Raw genomic sequence first — 22,555 nt, forward strand, 5'->3', positions numbered from 1 at the left:
CACAAGTATGTGGAGAGGCGGGCAGAGAGAGGGGGAAGCAGGCTCCCCACCAAGCAGAGAGCCCAACACGGGGCCTGATCCCAGGACCCTGAGATCATGACCCAAGCCGAAGGCAGAGGCTTAACCTACTGTGCCACCCAGGCACCCCAAATTTTAAAAGTCTTAAGCAAATGGAAAAACATCTCGAGTTTACAGATAGGAAGACTTAATATTGTTAGGATGGTAGTACTCCCCAACTTGATCTATAGATTCAAAACAATTCCATCAGAATCACACATGACTTATTTGTAAAAACTGACAAGCTGATTCTGAAATTCATATGCAATTGCAAGAAACCTAGAAGAACCAAACCAATCTTGAAAAAGGAAAACAAAGTAGGAGGACTCCTACTTCTCTATTTTAAAGTTACTATAAGGACAATCACACACTATGATATTGGTACAAGGATGGGGATGCAGATCAATGGAATATAATTAAGAATTCAGAAATAAACCCATACATCTATAAGATCAATCAATATTGACGATTAAGTTGAGAAATACTGAGCAGGCTTTTAAATAAAAGTGCTGCAACAACAGCACAGCCACCTGCAAAGAATGAAGTTGGGCCCTTATCTCTCATCATTTACAAAAATTAACTCAAAATGGGTCGAACTGCTAACTTCAAGAGCTAAAAATTTTTTAAACTTATATTTTGCTAGTTAACATACAGTGTAATATTGGTTTCTGGATTAATATTCAATGATTCATCACTTACCTATAGCACCCAGTGCCCATCACAAGTGCTGTCTTTAATACCCTTCCCCCATCTGGTCTATCCCCTACTCCCCTCCCTCCATCAACCCATCAAACCCCCAAAGGATACTTAAGTGTTGGCTGAACCTGGTATGAGTAGAAGAGGGTGACGGAAATAAAGTAGAATAAATAGGACTTGATGGAAGAAGAGTTTCATGAGAATTATTTAGGACAAGAAAGAAGAATATGGATGCAGCTATTACAGAGATGAGAGTAGAAAAGGACTATGAGGAAGAGAGTAAAATGTGAAATAAAATGGTTGGTTATGAAGATTGTATGCTTCAGATTATGACAAGCCTAAGATTCAAATTCCAGTCCTGAAAATCACCATCTGTGATCATGAACTAAGGACATGTTCTCTATCCACAACATATTCTACATCATCAAAAATCTTGATAACAGTATTTTTTTCAGGAGTGCCATAGGAGGGTCGTCCATGTCAGGAAGATCAAGGAAAACACATGTAAAGCTTACACAAAATAAGTCCTCAAAAGCTATTACATTAAGCACTTACCAACTCATTCTTTGAGGCCAATATTAAACATAGAGTTACTGTATGACCCAGTAATTCCACTCTTATACATACACCCAAGAACACTAGAAATGTATATTCATGTAAAAATTTGTACACAATTGGTCATTGCAGCATTATACACAATAGCCAAAAGTAGAAATAATCCAAATGCCTCTAAATAGATTAATGGACAAAGAAAATGTGGTATACCCATACAACAGAATTTGTTAATAAAAAATACATGCCACAACACAGATGGTCCTTGAAAACATTATTCTGAGAGAAGAAGCCAGTCACAGAAGACCACACTGTATTTATAAGAAATGTTCAGAATAGGCAGATCTGTAGACACAGAGGGTAAATTAGAGTTCCTTAGGGTTGTCAGGGTTAGGACAAATTGGGAGTGATTGTTGGTAGGTATAGGGTTTCTTTTTGGGGTGATAAAAATATTCCTAAATTAACCAATGTTCCTAAATTGCCTCACCTAGAACAAATTGACTACCCCTGCAGTTTCGCCAATGATAAACCATCATCACCCTGGTTTTCTCCAATGGATTTTCCCTCAAAATAACTTTCCAACTTCCTCCTTTTCCATGAAAGAGTTGTTTCTCTTCTTTGTTAGCTGGACTTGTCTACCATTTTAGCCGAGGGTTCTCCTCCTGAATTGCAATTCTGTTATTCCCAACAGACTCATTTTGGTGGTAAAATAACTTACTTTTATTTTTAAGGTTAACAGATACAAGTTCCAGAAGAGTCTTGGGTGGGGCTCCACTCTTCACTGTGGACAAGCTTTGTGCAGTCACCTAAGACAAGCTCGATGGAAGTGGCCTCACCCTTTTCACCTCTAGACTACATTTCCCAGAAGTTCTTGCGGCTCTGATCAACTTCCGTGGGAACGCAGCAACATTTTTCTATTTCTTTAGAAACATGTGGCTCCTAGGCACTAGCAGGGCCCATAGAGGGAGCTTATCTCCAGGATGTGTGGGCTGTCTCTCCTGGGAACCTGGCTCGGAGACTGCGCGTGGATCTAGAAGACCCCTTGCAGCGATCTGGAGATGGGAGTGGGGGTATCGGCTTGGCTCAGGCTTATGCGCCCGCAGGAAATCCAAGCGCCAGACGCCATCTTGTCTGAGCCGACCTGCTTCCGGACTACATTTCCCAGAGGCCTCCGGAGGAATAGGGCCGCTCCTTCGCTCGCTTGCCGGATCCTCGGCCTCCCGGCAAGGGGAATTACAAGGTGAGCGGCCTAAGCGTTGGGGGCTCGACCAGGCTGCGCAGGTGCATCCGTGGGTTGGGGAGGAGCAGCCTGAAGGGGCGGTCTGGGCGGGTCTGAAGTCTCTGGCGCTTAAGAGTTCGTCAGACTGGGGGAAGGGAGGAACAGGGTTCCATGTGTGCGACCGTGACCTTATGTGACCGTGCGGCGCTCTGTGTAGGGGTGTGATTGTCTGTCCCTGTAGTGGGTGTGTCATTGCGACTGACCATGCGCGAACCTCTGTTTGCAGGTGTGGCTGGATATCCCTGTTGTAGGTGTGTGGTTCTGTGACGCTCCGTGTGTGTAAGGTGTGGCTGTCCCCACCGGTCGTCTGTGAGTGTATGTTCGTTTTGTGTGACATTGTGTGTACGAGATGGGGAATGTAAAGAATCTGTGATTATGCGGTCATGAGTGTTATCTGAGTGTGTGTGTGTGTGTGTGTGTGTGTGGTTTTATTTGTATGAATGTTAGCACGCTGAGCCTACTGGATGTCTGACTTTATGAGGACGTGTGAGTATGAACATGTAACTTTTTGTGACACCGTGTGTACAGTTGGAGGGTGCCTGTTATTGTTCCCAGGGTGGCAGTGTGTGTTGTCCCAGTAGTTGTGTGAGGTCCAGAGAAGATTTTGGTTCTGGACAGCAGAAATTTCTTTCCTTCTGACATGCTCAGACAGGAATGCTCTGAACAGCCTAGACTCTGACCTCTCTTCAACCCTCCTCTCCATGGGAGTGGGGGGCTGTGGTGGAGGGAGTAGGTGTGAATCCAGAGCTACTACTGCTCTGGTCAGTCTGGGCCACAAGAAAGGCCTGGCATCTCATGATTCCTTTCTCGTTCCGCAGCTCTGCTCTTCTCAGTTAGGTCTCCAGAGGAAGAAGGAGGAATGAATGTTGAGGAAGCCAAATAAAAGGTGCTAGGGGGTTTCCTTTTTAAGCTTTTCTTCTGGATGGCATTGTTTAATGTGGACTCAACTATGTGACCTGGACAAATTTCCATTAAAGAAAATGATAGGAACCTCAAGGGGTGGACACACAGATCCCAAGAGTTCCCTTCATTTTTTTCTACATAGTGTTCACTTGCTAATTTAGAAAATAGCTCAATTTCTCCAGTGTATTAAGCTTGTGCTTCTTTTTAAACATGCACATACACACATACATATGTACATATGATTATTTTAAAGAATTTGGAAAATGGGAAGTTACAGAGAGCAAAATAAACTCCTGCCACCCAAATACAACCATTGCCAATATATTGATCGATTTCCTTCTAACACATTTCATGTGTACAGTATACATTATTTTCAAGATCAGAATCTCAAAGCATTTATCATTTCATATTTTATGTTTTCACTAAAATTTATAGCTATTATATAATTAATTTTTCCTTGGTTAAAAATTCCTGAATATTACATATTTCCACAAAAGTGTTTAAAATATAGACATACAGTTTAAGAATTATAAAGGAAAACACTATATAATAAAAACTTGTGTCAGCCTTCCAGAAGCCTCTGTTCTTCCTGTCCCCAGAATAAACTTATTCTCTTCACCTCTTTAGGTAACCCTTATTCTGACTTTGGTGAATAATGTATTTTCTTGTTGTGTTTCAAAAAAAAAAAAATCAAACAATTTATCATATATTTACACATCCATAAGTAATATAGTTTTGTCTTTTATAGAAATTAAATTGTTCTGGGTAATATTGTTTTGAGTCTTGTTTTTTTACCACAATATTGCATTTTTTAGACTTATCCTTATTGTTATAAACCCCAGTTATATATTTGGACATTTGTTTTTTCTTGTTTTGGGTTCATTTAAAAGAGTTGCTCTAAACATTTTTTAAAAAGATTTTATTTATTTGACAGAGACCACAAGTAGGCAGAGAGGCAGTCAGAGTGTGGGGGGGAAGTAGGCTCCCCACTGAGCAGAGAACCTGATGCAGGGCTGGATCCCAGCACCCTGATGTGTCCTATCCATACGATGGAATATTATTCAGCAATAAAAGGGAATGAAGTTCTGGTAACATACCACAATATGGATATACCTTGAAAACATAATAAATGAAAAAAATCTAGTCACAAAAGGCCACATATCATATGATTCCATTTATATGAAATGCTATACAAGTCAATAGAGGCAGAAAATAGATTTGTGTCTGCTTAGGGCCGAGGGAGGAGGGGAAAAAGGAGATTGCCTGTTAATGGGCTTTCTTTTGTAGAAGTGAAAATGTTCTAAAATTAGATCATATGGATATAGTAAAAAAAAAAATAGAATTTATGTATTTTAAGTGATTGACTTAGATAACATGCAAAGTATATCTCAGTAAAGCTATTTAAACAAAAATCAAAGCTAACCTAAAATTAGTGGAGGAGAATCTAGATAAAACCACGTTGGCCATGACCTGATAATTATTGAAGCTAGTACATGGAGGATTTTCATACTGTTTAAACTCTACTTTTGAGTGTGTTTGCAGATTTCTGTTATTAAAGGGTTAAAGAAAAATAGAACTAACCTAATGCCCAATGAAGCTAATATCTAATACTAGAAGCATTCACAGTAAAATCAGGGAGAAGGCACTATCAAAAGTATTATTTAATCTTTTTTTCCCCCACTAAATCCATTAGAAAACCAGTACTCCATAGGAAACAACTGCTTTATTTTTTCCCCATAACTTCTATTAAGCTTCTCTGGGCCAGTTAATTTCCTGCCTCTGGATAAGTCTTTCAGTCACAGTTGAAAAATAAACATTCCTCTGGTTCCTTTCAGTTACAAAATTGGTCTAATTTTAGTAATTAGGATGTCTGTTTCACTGTACTAATTTATGCCATAAACTTTAGTTTTTAAAAAAAAGTTATAAAAGTTACACCTTGTTTTATGTGGCAAAAACATATAGGCAAAGTTGTTGCTGTTGTTGTTGTTGTTATTATTATAATTATTATTTTAGAAAAACTGAACTGAACTATAGGGTAAGAATGAGGAGTGCCTCTGTGTATGGCTGAGGTGAGGAGTTCTGGGGGGATGGGAGTTCACAGACTGTCTTGGGCTTGAGAAGAGAGAAGACTTCATTAGGGAAGTCTTAGTCCTTCTGATAAGAGCATACTGGGTTCCTGGACAAAGGGTACCATTTGGGTGAATTTGCTTGAGGACCTGAGTGAGGACCACAGAGGAGGGATCTCCTCAGGCCGGTCAAAGCAGCTATGTCTTGGGTTCACTGAAGTGGGACAAGGTCTGGCCTGAATCACTTGGCTGACGCAAGAACCTGGCTTAATCAGATGAAGGAGAGGGAATAGGAGTCTGTATTCCTTGGAATCCACTAGTCAGGATCCATTTCTCTAGAGCTAAGGCCTTGGACTTCTGGGGTTGAAGAAGTAGGATTTATCCCATACTCCCACTGACCACAGTTATGTCATAAGACCTGGAGTGATCAGCTGAAAGCCAGTGTGGTTTTCTAGAACATTTCTTTGCTTCCCCAGTCTGCTTTCTCAGAATACGATCCTTTCTCAGGAAAACAGCCCCAAGAAGGATTCATCCTCTCCTGAATACTGAAAGCCATGGCCCAGGTGAGTTGATGCTTTTTTTCTTACCTTCCTGACATTTAGTTTCAAAAAGAAAGAAAAAAAAGGAAAGGAAAAAAATTTTCTAATGGTCATGTGACTATTTGTTTTCCTACTCCTAACTTTTTTTTTTTTAAAGATTTTATTTATTTATTTGACAGAGAGAGATCACAGTAGACAGAGAGGCAGGCAGAGAGAGAGAGAGAGAGAGGGAAGCAGGCTCCCCGCTGAGCAGAGAGCCCCATGCGGGACTCGATCCCAGGACCCTGAGATCATGACCTGAGCCGAAGGCAGCGGCTTAACCCACTGAGCCACCCAGGTGCCCCACTACTCCTAACATTTTTGACTATCAGGTTCCCTTTTCCCCTTCAGGATCCTTGGTCTCCTTTCCCCATCACTCTAACCAGATAATACATCACCATTCTTAAGTGCCCTCTTCTTTTGACCCAGCATTAATATTTTCCTCTGGCATCTCTTTTCTCAGCCCTCTCCCAGGAGCTATGATGGAAAGGAAATGAATTCTTTTTCTTTTTTTTAAGATTTTATTTATTTATTTGACAGAGAACACAAGTAGGCAGAGAGGCAGGCAGAGAGAGAGAGAGAGAAGCAGGCTCTGCACTGAGTAGAGAGCCCGATGCGGGGGCTCGATCCCAGGACCCTGGGATCATGACCTGGGCCGAAGGCAGAGGCTTTAACCTGCTGAGCCACCCAGGCGCCCCAGGAAATGAATTCTTATAAAAAGAAATGAGAGTAGTTTTGTAGAATGAACTTAGTTTTTCCAGTGACTTGAAGAGATGGAGAAGTACAAGTTGCTTAGGTGGGAGCAAGCACAGGTTTGTTCTACGGATTGGTATTTACCAGTCAGATAGAATAGGAAATGATGTTGATAGTTCCAAATGTTCCAAATGCGACACCTCCTGGTTTATGAGCTTGGAAGATTGTGGTCTCGGTAGCTGATCCTATAGGTCTCTGTGACTTTTAGGGCATCCATGAACGAATTTCAATTTAAAGTTGAACAGGTTGGGCGCCTGAGTGGCTCAGTGGGTTAAACCGCTGCCTTCGGCTCAGGTCATGATCTCAGGGTCTTGGGATCGAGTCCCGCATCGGGCTCTCTGCTCAGCAGGGAGCCTGCTTCCTCCTCTCTCTCTCTCTGCCTGCCTCTCTGCCTACTTGTGATCTCTCTCTGTCAAATAAATAAATAAAATCTTTAAAAAAAAAAAATAAAGTTGAACAGGAAATGTGGGTCATGAGGAATTTCCATATGACTCACCAGTTGGTTTGTTGTTGTTTTTAATCTCAGAAATAAAGATACTCCCTAAATGGAGATACTTGCATCTCTTTTAGCTATTTACAATAGAATACATCCATATTTTAATGAATATTCCTATATTGCTATCTTGATTAATCAAATTTTTCGACATTTTGTAGTTATTTTTTTGCAAGTTATGTGTGCATTTAGATTTGCTATATCACACTCTACTTCCTTATCCCACAACAGTTATATCACAATTTTGTTTAAAGCAATGCTATTTGTGTGCTTAGATCCTTGCAGATATTCTATTCTCTACCAACCCCCTTTAAAAATTTTCATAATAATGAATTTCAGACATAGGAAAGTGGAGGAGTTAAGAACTCCCATAGACTTACCATTCAGCTTCACCTCCCAGTCAATCTTGTTTCATTTATATTGATACCTGTTTCTTCCTTACACATTACCCTGCCCTCACTCCTATATGCAGGATTATTTTGAAGAAAATACAAATTGTATTTCTAAAAGATAAGGATTATTTTTAAGAACAACCATTATGCCATTATTGCCTCTAGAGAAGTTAGAAGTAATTTCTTAGTATCATCAGTATCTAGCCAGTGTTCAAATTTTTATAATCGTTGAATTCTTTAATTGCTTATTTGAATTAGAATCCAAATAAGGACTGTGCACTGCAGTTCACTGAGGTCTTTTGAATCTCTTATTTTGTAGGTACCTCTTCCATCTATTTTCTTTCTGTGTATGTTTTTGTTAGAAAAGGAAAAAAAAATGGTTTGTTGTCCACTCTTCGGATTTTGCCAATTGCATCTCTGTGGCATCATTTAACTGTTTCCTGAAAATTGGTAGTTAAGTCTAGATGCTTGATCAGATTCAGTTGGGAGTTTTTTTTTTTTTTTTTTTGTCATGAGTATGTCATAGGTGGTGATATGTGAGTCTATCAGGAGGCACATTATATCTAGTTCTGTTCCTTTTTGTAATGTTACCCACCATTGATGGTTACTGTCTAGACTAGAGGTTTCAGAATGATATTTTAATTCTGTCATTCCTCCTTCATAGATTAGGTGAAATTCTCTTTATAAATTAAAACTTCCCATCAACTGTCTGGTTACCCTAAAGGATAGTCTATCTAGGAAAGAATATTTGAATAATGAGTTAGTTTCTTAGAATCCTAAAAAGGTGACCAGAAGATTTTTTAATTCATTGTTGTTACTAGCTCATAATTTAAATATTTTTTAATCTATAGGTCCATTATATTAGATCCTCATATTATACCGTTTTTGGCCATAGAGAGGCTCTTCAAGTTGGTGCCTGAGTCCTTGTAACATGATTCTAATAGTTTTTGATAGCTCTCTTGCTTTCTGATACAATAGAATAGTTAAGACTCATCCTGTGCATTTCTGACTCAATCCTGAAATCATCTCTTTCCCCAAAGGACCTTTGTTCTTTTCATTTGAATATGATACTTAAGGACTACAATGTAGACACTGGGGTGTTTATTTGTACTGGATAAATTATTATTTCTAGGCCTTTTCAATAAATAGAGTCAGGAACTTGTTTGTTTTCAATATAAAATAAACTGATTACCCTTTTTGTTCAGTTAACATATAATGTTATATTTGTTTCAGGTGTACAATATAGTGATTCAGCAATTCCATATATTACTCAGTGCTCATCAAGATAAGTGTACTCTTAATCCCCTTCATTTATTCCACCCATCCCCCAACAACCTCCGCTCTAGTAACCATTTGTTTTTTCTCTGTGGTTGAGAGTCTTTTTTTTTCTTTTCTCTTTTTTTTTTTTTTTTTTTTTTTTGGTCTCTCTCTTTTTTTCCTTTGTTGGTTTGTTTCATTTTTAAAATTTGACATATGAATGAAATTATATGGTATTTGTCTTTTTCTCTGACTTGCTTATTTTCCTTAGATCCATCCATGTTGTTGCAATGGCAAGATTTCATTCTTTTTATGGCTGAGTAATATCCCATTGTCTATATAAATACCATACCTTGTCCCTTCACCTATCAATGGACATTGAGGTTGCTTCTATAATTTGGGTATTGTAAGTAATGCTGCCATATAAACATCCCTTTGAGTTAATATTTTGTATTCAGTAATGCAATGACTGGATCATAGAGTAGTTATATTTTTAGTTTTTTGAGGAACTTCCATACTGTCTTCCACAGTGGCCATACCAGTTTGAATTCCCACCCTAGCGCAAGAGGGTTCATGTTCTCCATGTCCTCACCAACACCTGTTGTTTCTTGTGTTGTTGATTTTAGCCATTCTGACAGGTGTGAGGTGATATCTCATTGTGGTTTTGATTTACATTTCCTGATGAACAGTGATGTTGAGCATCTTCTCATGTATCTGTTGGCCATCTGTATGTCTTACTTGGAGGAATGTCTGTTCATGTCTTTTGCCCATTTTTAAAAATTGGATTATTTGTTTTTAGGATGTTGATTTGTATCAGTTTTTTATATATTTTGGATATTAACCCTTTGTCAGATATGTCACTTGCAAATATCTTCTCTCATTCTATAGGTTGCCTTTGCAAACTTTGTTGATTGTTTCCTTTGCTATGCAGAAACTTCTTATTTTCACGTAGTCCCAATAGTTTACTTTTTCTTTTATTTCCCTTGTCTCAGGAGACATATCTAGAAAGATGTTACAGCTGATACCAGAGAAGTTACTGCCTGTGGTCTCTCCTAGGATTTTTATGATTTTAGGTCTCATGTTTAGGTCTTTAATTCAGTTTGTTTTTGTATATGGTGTAAGAAAGTGGTCCAGTTTCATTCTTTTGCATGTCGCTATTGAGTTTTCCCAACACCGTTTGTTGAAGAGACTGTCTTTTCCCCATTGTATATTCTTTCCTCTCTTGTCAAAGATTAATTGGCCACACAATTGTGGTTTTGTTTCTGGGCTTTCTGTTCTGTTCCATTTGTCTATGTGTCTATTTTTGTGCCCGTTCCATACTGTTTTGATTATTACAACTTTATAATTTAACTTGAAGCCTGAAATTGTGATAACTCCAGTTTTGTTATTTTTTCAAGATTGCTTTGGCTATTCCAGTCTTTTGTGGTTCCATACAAACTTTAGGAGTGTTTGCTTTAGTTCTGTGAAAAATGCTGTTGGTATTTTGATACGGATTGCATTAAATCTGTAGATTGCTTTGGATCCTACAGACATTTTAATGGTATTTGTTCTCCCAGTCCATGAGTATGGAATATCTCCATTTATTTGTCATCTGCAATTTCTTTCATCAGTGTTTTATAGTTTCCAGAGCATAGGTCTTTTGCAACTTTGGTTAAATTTATTCATAGATTTTCTTTAAGATTTTATTTTTGGATGTATTCTCTACAGCCAACATGGGGCTCAGACTTAAAACCCCAAGATCAGGAGTCACATGCTCTACCAACCGAGCCAGCCAGGTACCCTTTAGAAATGTTATTATAAAATTAATTACTCCTGCATCTATTTTTAAGATCCAAATATACTGATTAAGAGTGATACAATACAGTCATTCATTTGCTTTACCCCATAGTACAAGTGCAATAGTCTCTGATTATTTCTTTTATTACACAAGTAATACATATGTTTATTGTTTCAGGGATCAGTGATGTTCAGTGATGTGTCTGTAGACTTCTCACAGGAGGAGTGGGAGTGCCTGGACCCTGGTCAGAGGGACTTGTACAGAGATGTGATGTTGGAGAACTATAGCAATCTGCTGTCAATGGGTAAGGGCTTCTATACCAGTAATTTAGAGTTCTCCTCTGGCATGTTTCTTCCACAGTGAATTTCCCAGCTGCTTTTCAAGTTACCGGCTGAATTTCTGCTCCCTATTCCCAAATAAGTGGTTTGAGCTGCAATGCAAAGGGAGAGTTGGAAATGGGCAACTCCAGTGACTGTGGCAGAATCTTCGACCTCTTTCTTTGGCTGTTCCTGTAGTGGCATCTCCTCTTTGGTCATCAAGGGACTGGATCTGATTTCTGGATCTGGTTTACCCACAGCATAACCATGTCCCATATCTTTTCTTGTGAGCAGGACTTTACATTCCTAAGCCTCAAGTTATCTCCTTATTGGAACAAGGAAAAGAGCCCTGGATGGTTGGCAGAGAGCTGACAAGAGGCCTGTGTTCAGGTGAGTGAGAAGCGTTTGGGTAGGAGCAAGGCACCACAGGTAAACCCAGCACTTTTGAGGTGTTGTCTAGGCTTGTGGGAAAAAACCAAGTCCTCTTAGAATGAGTTTACAAATGACCCATTTCATTCCTTCTCTCACTTACTACTCTTTCTGCTACTCTTCTCCAACAACTGCCATAATTTCAAATAGGAGGGGCTCTTCACTTCCCCTCCAATAAAACACTTTTACCCGGGGCACCTGGGTGGCTCAGTGGGTCAAAGCCTCTGCCTTCCACTCAGGTCATGATCCCGGGATCCTGGGATCCAGCCCCGCATCGGGCTCTCCGCTCAGCAGGGAGCCTGCTTCCTCCTCTCTCTCTCTGCCTGCCTCTCTGCCTACTTGTAATCTCTGTCAAATAAATAAATAAAATCTTAAAAACAAAAACAAACACTTTCACCCATATTTTAGATTCAGTTCCTTGCTGCTTTCCTTCCTCTCACCTGAATGGTTTGTGTGTATGCATGCCTGCACATGCGTGTATGCACTGCCCTGCCTCCAAGTGCTGGTCTTCGTGAATATTACTTGCCAATGACTTGTTTTTATCAGTTGGTTGTGCATTTTTCCTTTACCCAGTGTTTTTCATTTACTGATTTGTGCAAGGGAGCCTGCCAGGTGCTGTCGTTTGCTAATCATGTCACCTATTAAGAACTTGGGAGTCGAAAAGTAGTGCTAAAATATATCCATGAATAGGGGGCACCTGGGTGGCTCAGTCAGCTAAGCGACTGCCTTTGGGTCAGGTCATGATCCCAGGGTCCTGGGATCAAACCTCACATCGGACTCCCTGCTCAGTGGAGAGCCTGCTTCTCTCTCTCTCTCCCTCTGCCTACCTGTGCTCACTTGCTCGCTCTCTCTCTCGCTCTCTCTCTGTCAAATAAATAAAATCTTTAAAAAAAAAAAATATATATATATATATATATATATATCATGAATAATTTCCACCAAGTAGAGTCTAGTAAAGAGAATCAGGGAGCTCAGAGGGAAGTCAGAGGCTCAATATGCAGAAGTGGAAAATCTGTACTGAATGAATAGTTGGGAGGCTTGCAAGTGATTGCGGTCACCTCCTGTGATGACGATGTTGGGGAAAATGAAAAGGCCTATAATGGAAATGAAGAGGTGGCAGAGAAGGAGAGATTTAGGATAAAGTGTTACCTTATCTTAAATGCTCCAGAAGAGCATTACTATATAGTAAGTATTGGTCCCGGTGCTGGGATTACAGCATTGAATAAAACATTCAGAGTTTTGCTCTGGTGGAGCCTGTGTTCTAGAGGGTGAGGGAGAAAAAACAGATATGTTTTTAATGTCAGATAGTGGGAAGTGTTATGAAGGGAGGTTAGAGAAGGCCTCTTTGATGAGGTGATAATTTAACCAAGACCTGCAGGAAGCGAGTGAACAAATGTTGTTAAGTATCTGGTAGAAGAGATTCAGGCAGAAGGAAAAGGAAGAACAAAGTCCCCGAATGAGGAGCTTTTTAGCTCTTACCATTGTGACTGGAACGGAATAAGCAGAGGGACTTGTGGGAAAGGAGATCAGCAAAGTAGCAGGATGTACGTGTGTTTGTGTGCTAGGTGCATGTGAGAGGTGGGGTGTACCTGCTGATGATTTGGGGTCCTGTGGGCCTTGGCTATGGGCTTTGGATTCTTTTGAATAGAATTTAGGGCATCTGTGAACTTGGATAAGAAGAAAAAAATACATCTTTATATTTAGTAAACTCAAACTGAAAATTGCATATCTTCCTACTGTGGTGTTTGGAACAAACCATAGCAGTATTAGTAGTTCCTGTGACTTTGACATGAATGGAAATCACAGACATTTTCATATCATCTTACTGTTAATGTAGACATATTGAAAAATAATTCATGCTGTCAGTATTTCAGAATTACTGTAGTAGTAGGCTCAGTGCTAGGTCTTACAATTTAATGTATTAAGAAAACTCCAGGGTGTCTGCGTGGCTCAGTTGGTTTTGTCTACCTTCAGCTCAGGTCATGAATCCAGGGTTCTGGGATCGAGGCCCACATCAGGCTCCCTGCTAAGTGGGGCATCTGCTTCTCCCTCTCCATTTGCCCCCCACTCCCTGCCCCACCACTCATGCTCTCTCTCTCTCTAATAAATAAAATCTTTGAAAAGAAAAGAAAACTCCAGATGGAGGGAAGATCCCCCTGTAAAGGCCCTTCTAGGAGGGGAAAGTTTGATGTGTTTGCAGAACTGAAAGAAAGTGGGGTTACTGGGCCAATGAGCAAGCAAGAGTGGAGTGTGAGTCAGGATTGGAGATCAGTTGGTCTTTACCAGTGAGTGTGAGGAGTTTGGTTTCAAGCAGTGGAACACCAGGCCACGTTAATTTGGGTTGCCAAATGGATTAAAGAGTGTGAGAACTTGGTGGGGAGATGGGTTGGTAGGCTACTTCAGTGGTCTGAGTAAGAGATGATTCTGGTTTGGAAGAGAGGCCATTGGCAGTAGACATAGAAGAGGATAGTTTTACAGAGGTTCCATGCCCTCTCCCTGTGGAGTCAAGTTATATCACCTTCCTGGCGCATCAAGTGTGTTCATCAACCAGAAAGTCTGAGCTTTGGTGTACAGAGTTTTTATTGGTATTTAATCACACTGGCATGACTGAGTGTGTCATTGGCCACTCAATCTCTGGCTCTTCTCTCCTCCGCAGAAGTCCAGTAGCTGTAAGTCCCAACCCCCTAATAACATGCTGAATCTTTCTGGTGACCAGTCCTACAACTATCTAGGTATTGCCATGAGTCACCTCATTAGCATAGCAAAACCCAGTCCTATCACTCAGGAAATTCCAAAGGTTTTTGAAGCTCTGTGTTAGAAACCAGGGACAAAGACCAAATATATTCTTTATCATACTGCAGAGCCCAGAAATCTTCCCCAATGTGTATTTGTTCCTCTCAGGAAGCCTTTAATAGAGGTCAGGAAATTATCCACTTTTTGTGGTACATATAGTATGATGGTTTCTTACGTGTACATACATGCATGCTTATATACATGTATGTATGACTTGTAATCTTTCCATATGCCCAAGTATTGTATGTTTACTATCCTTCCCTTCTGATTCTGATGCACATCAATATTTGAGAATCATTGTGGGTTCCTTTTTCTGTAGTCTCCTCCCTCACAATCTGCATTAGATCTAATTAATTTCAGTGCGTTTTGGGGGTCTCTTTTCAGATTAAACAGATGTACTTGAGAACTGTATGTCATTTACTGTGAAATACTGTTTTCACTTTAATTTTCCTATTTCTATTATAAAAGTTTAACTTTTCCCAAATGGGTGGTGGGAGTAGGGCGGTAAGAATATTTACCATTTCATTTTCTTTCAGATCTGGAATCAATGTGTGAAACCAAGTTACTGTCTCTGAAGAAGGAAGTTTATGAAATAGAGTCATGCCAGAGGGAGATAATGGGACTTACAAAGCATGGCTTTGAGTACTCCAGTTTTAGAGACATTTTGGAATATAGAAACCACTTTGAAAAACAACTGGGATATCAAAGTGGGCAGTTCAGCCAAGAAATACTCACTCATGAATACATGCCCACATTTATTCAACAGACATTCTTTACTCTACATCAAATAATTAATAATGAAGAGAAACCCTATGAATGTAAGAAATGTGGAAAGGTCTTTAGTCAGAATTCACAATTTATTCAACATCAAAGAATTCATATTGGTGAAAAATCTTATGAATGCAAGGAGTGTGGGAAATTCTTTAGTTGTGGCTCCCATGTTACTCGACATCTGAAAATTCACACTGGTGAAAAACCCTTTGAATGTAAGGAATGTGGCAAGGCTTTCAGTTGTAGCTCATACCTTTCTCAACATCAGAGAATTCATACTGGTAAGAAGCCCTATGAATGTAAGGAATGTGGGAAAGCCTTTAGCTATTGCTCAAATCTTATTGACCATCAGAGAATTCACACTGGTGAAAAACCCTATGAATGTAAAGTATGTGGGAAAGCCTTTACTAAGAGCTCACAACTTTTTCAACATGTGAGAATTCATACAGGTGAGAAGCCCTATGAATGTAAAGAATGTGGCAAAGCTTTCACTCAGAGCTCAAAGCTTGTTCAGCATCAGAGAATTCATACTGGTGAAAAACCCTATGAGTGCAAGGAATGTGGCAAGGCCTTTAGTAGTGGCTCGGCGCTTACTAATCATCAGAGAATTCACACTGGGGAGAAACCCTATGATTGTAAGGAATGTGGGAAAGCTTTTACCCAGAGCTCACAACTTCGTCAACATCAGAGAATTCACGCTGGTGAGAAACCCTTTGAATGTCTTGAATGTGGGAAGGCCTTTACTCAGAACTCACAACTTTTTCAACATCAGAGAATTCATACAGATGAAAAACCATATGAATGTAGTGAATGTGGAAAGGCCTTTAATAAATGCTCAAATCTTACGCGACATCTGAGAATTCACACTGGTGAAAAGCCCTATAACTGTAAGGAATGTGGAAAGGCATTTAGTAGTGGCTCAGATCTCATTCGTCATCAGGGAACTCATACTGATGAATAATAAAAGTTAAAGCTCTTGTTACCTAACTGATATTTTAAACAAACAAACAAAAAAATCATGTTTGGTAGTTACACTTTCACTATTTTTTGTTTTTAAATTTTATTTCGTATTTCTTTTTAATTCAAATGTATTTCAGTCTAAGTTATGAATTAAGATTCTAAATTGACATTTGCCCATCCCATGTCCCCCAATCTTGTACTAAGGACAGTTGTTCAGTAATTATTTTCTTGCCCCTTATTTTATTTTACCTTCTTGGTGAGACATTCTTGTTTATATTTGCTTGAATTTATTTTTCTTCTCTGATCTATGTGTTTGTGCTTACACCAATATCATGCTGTTTAAAATTGTGTGACCTTGTATTTTTTAATTGTAGAATTACAACCTTGTTTTTGAAGTCAGTATTAATCTTTCATTTCATTTCACAAATGAAAGATTCTGAATCTTTCATTTCACAAATTTGTATTTTCTTACATAAAACGGAAAATCAGAAAACCAGCAACTAAAAACCAAAATTAACAGTAATCATAGCAACTATCAATGGCTACTCTGTAAAGATGATAGAGCAAACCTCCCAGATTCTGTTTTTAAAATCATGGTATGCATGCGTGTTATCCCTTCACCTGTTTTTATATCATGCCAAAAAATATGGTTGCCATTTTAGTAAATACAGATTTTTTAAATGAGTTATATATACTTAATTACTTTTCAAAGTGACTTTATTACTCATGTTCTATTTGCATCTAAATGTTTGCAGTTATGAAGTATGCCCTGATTTTTGACCTTTGAATCTTCCTTTCTTTCTGTTAAAACACCTATTTCAATCGCTGAAATTATGCACATTTTCTCCCTGTAAACTATTTTGTTCCTTTTTATCCACCCCAATCTCATGCTAGAAAGGTAATTAACCAGTTATCAATTTGTTTACGTCTAGTTTTTGTTTTTACTTTTCACTTTTATATGTTAGTGGCATTTTATTTCTTATGTATTATTAAAGATAATCATGCTGTATGTGTGGGTTTGTTGTGAGGATTCAATGAATTAATAAATGTAAAGTGCTTAGAACTATTCCTATTGCATAGTAAATGCTTAGTAAAGTTGTCCACTGTGTTCCTTGGTACACTCATTTTCAAGTTATCTTTATTATTTGTAGAGATTACTTTTTTTTTTTTTTTAAAGATTTTATTTATTTATTTGACAGACAGAGATCACAAGTAGACAGAGAGGCAGGCAGAGAGAGAGAGAGGAGGAAGCAGGCTCCCTGCCGAGCAGAGAGCCCGATGTGGGACTCGATCCCAGGACCCTGAGATCATGACCTGAGCCGAAGGCAGCGGCGTAACCCACTGAGCCACCCAGGCGCCCTAGAGATTACTTTTTTAAAAGTTTATTTAAGGGGCGCCTGGGTGGCTCAGTGGGTTAAGCCTCTGCCTTTGGCTCAGGGTCCTGGGATCAAGCCCCTTGTCGGGCTCTCTGCTTGGCAGGGAGCCTGCTTCCCCCCCTCTCTCTGTCTGCCTGCCTCTCTGCCTACTTGTGATCTCTCTCTGTCAAATAAATAAATAAAACTTAAAAAAAAGAATAATTTTTATTTAAATAATCTCTATACACTATGTGGTACTTGAATTCATGACCCTGAGATTGAGAGTCACACGCTCTTCCAATTGAGCCAGCCAGGTGTACAATATTGGAATACTAGAATATAAAATCCTTTACTCAAATCCTGTTTGTGTAAAGGACTTTAACCATGTTGTTTACCTTTGTCTAAGAGAATTCCTAATGGAAAAAAGAGATGAATGTAATGAGATATAGGAAAGGTTTTCTCATCACTCATTATTCAGCATGAAATTTTAAAAGAAAAAAAGAATTTGTGGATAGTCTTCCTTCAGACTCCATCTTCTATGCCTGCACAAGATTAATGCCAGTCTGAAGCCCTGTGAGTATGATGAATAGTTGAAAGCATAGCTGTCAAAAAACAGGAAGAGATAAGAATATGATTCCTAATAATTAGTTCCTCCCAAAACGGAAAACATACAGGCCACAATATTTGACCAGAATGGAAGAAACCATAACAACAGGATAGCCGTCAAATATCTGAATTTTAACTTAGTGCTCCCTATTGATTAACATGGGTTAGGGAACTAAGTCCTTAATGTACATATTATTTAATGTGAAAATGCACACAATTGAAAAACCTGTGAATGGCATGTTGTATTGGAAGTTTTATAAACCATTATGCATGTATATATTCAAATGCTAGAGGGGTCATTACTAAACATAGAACTCAAGGAGCTTAAATAAGCAAAAACAAGTCTAAAATTTGAGTAGAGAAAGGCATTCTTAGTTATGCAGAAATAAATGAAAAAAGTCGACAAACTGAAATAGAAAATTTGATTATTTGACAAAAAAGTAGACATTTTAGTCACTTGTGTGGGGAAATAAGGATGATAGATGAGCAATACTGTGCAATTGAAATGACTACATATTTTAAAGGACTTTATCTTTCTGGGTTATGACAATGTTCTGAGATTTGTGGTGTATGGTTGTACAACTTTGTGAAGATACCAAAAACTACTGAACAGTATACTTTAAAAGGGTGAATATAATAGTATATGAATTTTATTGCAAAGTAAAATACTATAGATATTTTTATACCATATGTGAAAATCTGGACAAAGTATGGGGATTTTTATAAAGAAATTGAACTGACATCAGAATTGACTAGAGCAGGGTGCCTCTGCCTTGGTTCAGGTCATGATCTCAGGGTCCTGGAATCGAGCCCCACATGGGGCTCTCTGCTCAGCAGGGAGCCTGCTTCCCCACTGCACCCCACCCCTGCCTCTCTGCCCAATTGTGATCTCGGTCTGTCAAATCAATAAATCTATATATCTATCTTTTAAAAAATTGACTAAGGCAGAGGTGTAAAATCTTTTTTTTTAATTTTTAAAGATTTTATTTATTTATATGACAGAGATCACAGGTAGGCAGATAGGAGGAAGCAGGCTCCCTCCTGAGCAGAGAGCCCGATGCGGGGCTCTATCCCAGGACCCTGGGATCAAGACCTGAGCTGAAGGGAGAGGCTTTAACTCACTGAGCCACCCAGGCGCCCCAGTGCTTATATAATTTTATCATGTATATAAGTTTCTTATAGCCACCACAATATACAAAACTGTTTAATCACCACAAGGCTACCTTGATGCTATCACTTTATTTTTTTTTTAAGATTTTATTTATTTATTTGACAGAGATCACAAGTAGGCAGAGAGGAAGTCAGAGAGAGAGAAGCAGGCTCCGTGCTGAGCATAAAGCCTGATGCAGGGCTCGAATCCAGATCCCTGGGATCATGACCTGAGCCAAAGGCGGAGGCTTTAACCCACTGAGCCACCCAGGCCCCCCGATGCTACCACTTTATAACCTTGCAAACAACTTCCCACATCCTTAAGCCCTGGTGACTATTAATCTGTTCACCATTTCGATAATTTTTTAAATTTCAAGAATGCCATATAAATGGAGTCATACAATATATAGACTCTTGTGACTGGCTTTTTTTTTTTCCCTCAGCATAATTGCCTTGAAATCCATCTGAGTTGTTGCATATACCAATGGTTGAGTAGTATTCCATGATGTGACTATGCCACAATTTTTTTTGTTTTTTATTTGTGTGTGTTTTTTTTTTTAAAGATTTTATTTATTTATTTGACAGAGATCACAAGTAGACGGAGAGGCAGGCAGAGAGAGAGAGAGAGAGAGGGGAAGCAGGCTCCCTGCCGAGCAGAGGACCCAGGACCCTGAGATCATAACCTGAGCCGAAGGCAGCGGCTTAACCCACTGAGCCACCCAGGTGCCCTTATTTGTGTTTTTTTTTTAATGTGCCACAATTTTAAAAACTATTTCTCCATTCAAGGATATATGAATTATTTCCAAGTTTTGGCTATAACGAATAAAGCTAATATGAACATTCATGTACAGACTTTATGTAAACACAGTTTTCAGTTCTCTGGGATAAATGCAAAGTAGTTCCATTGCTAAGTCATATGGTAAGTGCATTTTGAGATTTATAAGAAACTGCTGAACTATTTTCAAGAGTGGATGTGTTGTATTATTATATTATATATACTGCAATACATAGGTGATCTAGTTCTCCACATCCTCACCCCCCTCTGCTGTTGTCACAATATTTTAGCCATCCTGCCCCTGAAGTAAAGTAACCTTGCAATAACAAATCTTATTATTATTATTTTTTTTTTTTTGCCTAGTACAGTTTTCTTGTTCCTGCTCTCTTCTGACTATAAAATCTCTTGCTTTGTATGGCTCTTTGGAACTCCTTTTTACCTACTAGATTGAGTGCTACCCAATTAAGGAATGTGGAATAAAGCCAGGGAGATCTTTAAGTTTTGCCCAATTGAATTTTAATATAGCAGAGGTCTCTAGATGCCTGGCATCTCACCCTGGGATGATTTAGCACAGATAAGGCAGATAAGGAGATGGTTGGGATATATAGATCCTGGTTTGGTTGGTTTATATGTAAAAGACATGCTTCTTGCTAAGTAAGCCCTTTGCTAGCTCTAAGAATTGATCGGCCTGGGAGGGAATCTCTCTCCAGGACTGTAAGGCTCCCAAATGCCCAAACATCAGGAATACAGAAAATAAGAAAACATACTTAATGCAACTGGGCTTGTGGTAAATAGATGCCAAAGAGACACAGACAGAATCTAAGAAAACACAGAACTCATATATACAATAGAATCATACTCATCAATAAAAAGGAGTTAGCTATCGATAGGTGCAATATCTTGGCTGGAACTTAAGGGCATCGTGCTTGATGAAAAAAAAGCCAATATCAAAAGGCACACCTTGTGTGGTTCTATTCGACATCTTCAAAATGACCAAACTATAGTGACAGGGAGCAGGTGAGTAGCTGCCAGGGGACAGGGACATGGATGGGTTGAATAGGTGTGGCTATTAAGGGGTAGCAGATGGGGCTCATCTGAGGTTATGGAACTGACTGTGGTGGTGGTTCCGGGAATCTGTACATGAGGTCAGCATGCCCCACACAGCACACACAGACACATGTGAGCATATGTACAAACTGATGAAAATGGAGTATGGTGTGTAGCCTGGTTAACAGTATTATACAGAATCAGTTTCCTAGTTTTGATATTGTATCACAGTATATGTCACTGGGGGGAAGCAGGGAGAAAGGTTCAGGACTGAACATACTACTTTTGCAACTTCCTGTGAGTTTATAATCATAAGAGATTAAAACTTAATCATAATTTAAAAAGTAAAAAATATAAGTAAAGATGTAAGAGTCAATACCAATCCCAGACCAACCTAAGAGTCTTATTTTTGTTCTATGTTTCATTTTCTTGTACAAATACCTTTTTCTCCCAATTTTCAGACTTGCAGAGCCGCTCTGGCCTCAGCCTTTCCATCCCCACAAAGGCGTCTTGGGTGTGGGGGCTGGGGCTCCTGCTCCCAGGCATAGCCATCACCGGGGAGCTGAAGACTGTCAAGACTGTTGCCATGTGCACAGCCTCCCCTCTGGATGGCCTTGTCAGGGGGTCCTTGCAGGCCCCACGGTTTCGCGGTGGACGCAGGGACTTACACAGCCTGTGGGCAACCCGTGCGCATGCGCAGTGCTCTGACTGGGCTGGGTGGGCGTTACCTGTGTGACGTCTACTTGGACAAGGAGAGTAAACAGAAAATAGCTTCATTTTTGTCTCTCATTGTCACTTTAAATATGCTCAGTGGAGCTAGATCTTCCCTGATCCCGCAGTAAAATTTATTTAAAGATCATGATTTTTTTTTTAATCACTTCTACCTACTACAAATGGTTTCAACTCAGTAATAAAAATGTCCAGTCTTTATGGCTGAGTGAAAATTAAGACGCCTTCTTCTGCTTCAATCTGTTTGCAGTTTATGGTAAATTGCTTTTTCCAAAAATGAGTGCAACTATATTTTTGGTCCCACTTGGTCTTCCAGACACTTGCCACTTTTCCCATCAGGAAGTGGAGACAGTTTCCCCTTTCCACTGAAGCTGGGTGGGCCTTATAAATTGCGAGTACAGTGGAAATGATGCTATGTGTTTCTGAGGCTAGGTGTGAAAAGTGATATAGCTTTCAACTGGATCTTTCTTGGGACTTTTTCCTAGAACCTTGAGCTGCAGTGTAAGATGTCTAAGGCTACCACGTTCTTAAGAAGCCCAAATTAGCCCACACAGAAAGACACACGGAGAACCCTAAGATTACATTAAATAAGAGAGATGTCCCACCAGCTCCCAGTGGCTTCTGGAACTCTGCACAATTTTTCAGGTTCAGCTATCATGAAAAATTTGAGCCCGAACTGTCCAGCCAGATTGTTCCAGGATTCCTGACCCAGGGTAATCATGAAAGATAATCAATTATTGCTGTCGTTTGAAACCATTAAACTGGACAGACTGGATATTCAAACAGACAATGATAGATCATATATGACAACAGAATTCTGA

The 22,555-nt window shown here is 39.3% G+C and overlaps 1 protein-coding gene across 7 annotated transcripts; it reads left to right on the plus strand.

Moving 5' to 3' along the window:
- Positions 1-2,140: 2,140 nt before the first annotated feature.
- On the plus strand, positions 2,141-17,139 carry ZNF383 (zinc finger protein 383). 7 transcript variants are annotated; one of them, XM_059382889.1, is made up of 8 exons: positions 2,460-2,545; positions 3,403-3,470; positions 6,061-6,116; positions 9,003-9,054; positions 10,732-10,801; positions 10,981-11,107; positions 11,415-11,510; positions 14,879-17,139. In XM_059382889.1, exons 2-8 carry the CDS (start codon positions 3,448-3,450, stop codon positions 16,072-16,074), a joined length of 1,620 nt encoding a protein of 539 aa, XP_059238872.1. In that variant the 5' UTR covers positions 2,460-2,545; positions 3,403-3,447; the 3' UTR covers positions 16,075-17,139. The 7 variants fall into 7 exon arrangements, with proteins under 7 accessions (XP_059238871.1, XP_059238877.1, XP_059238872.1 ...); XM_059382890.1 differs by having other exon boundaries at positions 2,531-2,545; positions 6,030-6,116; XM_059382888.1 differs by lacking the exon at positions 3,403-3,470 and having other exon boundaries at positions 2,141-2,545; positions 6,030-6,116.
- The last annotated feature ends 5,416 nt before the right edge of the window (positions 17,140-22,555 follow it).

Source organism: Mustela nigripes, chromosome 17 (genome assembly GCF_022355385.1).
Source record: "Mustela nigripes isolate SB6536 chromosome 17, MUSNIG.SB6536, whole genome shotgun sequence".
Taxonomy (NCBI): Eukaryota; Metazoa; Chordata; class Mammalia; order Carnivora; family Mustelidae; genus Mustela; species Mustela nigripes.

Excerpts from the sequence above, each read along its gene's own strand:
- ZNF383 (XM_059382888.1), top strand. The coding sequence starts at position 2,236 with ATGTGGCTCCTAGGCACTAGCAGGGCCCATAGAGGGAGCTTATCTCCA. Across the intron at positions 9,055-10,731 it reads ATTACTCAGTGCTCATCAAG|AGCCAACATGGGGCTCAGAC; the intron begins ATAAGTGTACTC and ends TGTATTCTCTAC. Across the intron at positions 11,511-14,878 it reads GACAAGAGGCCTGTGTTCAG|ATCTGGAATCAATGTGTGAA; the intron begins GTGAGTGAGAAG and ends ATTTTCTTTCAG.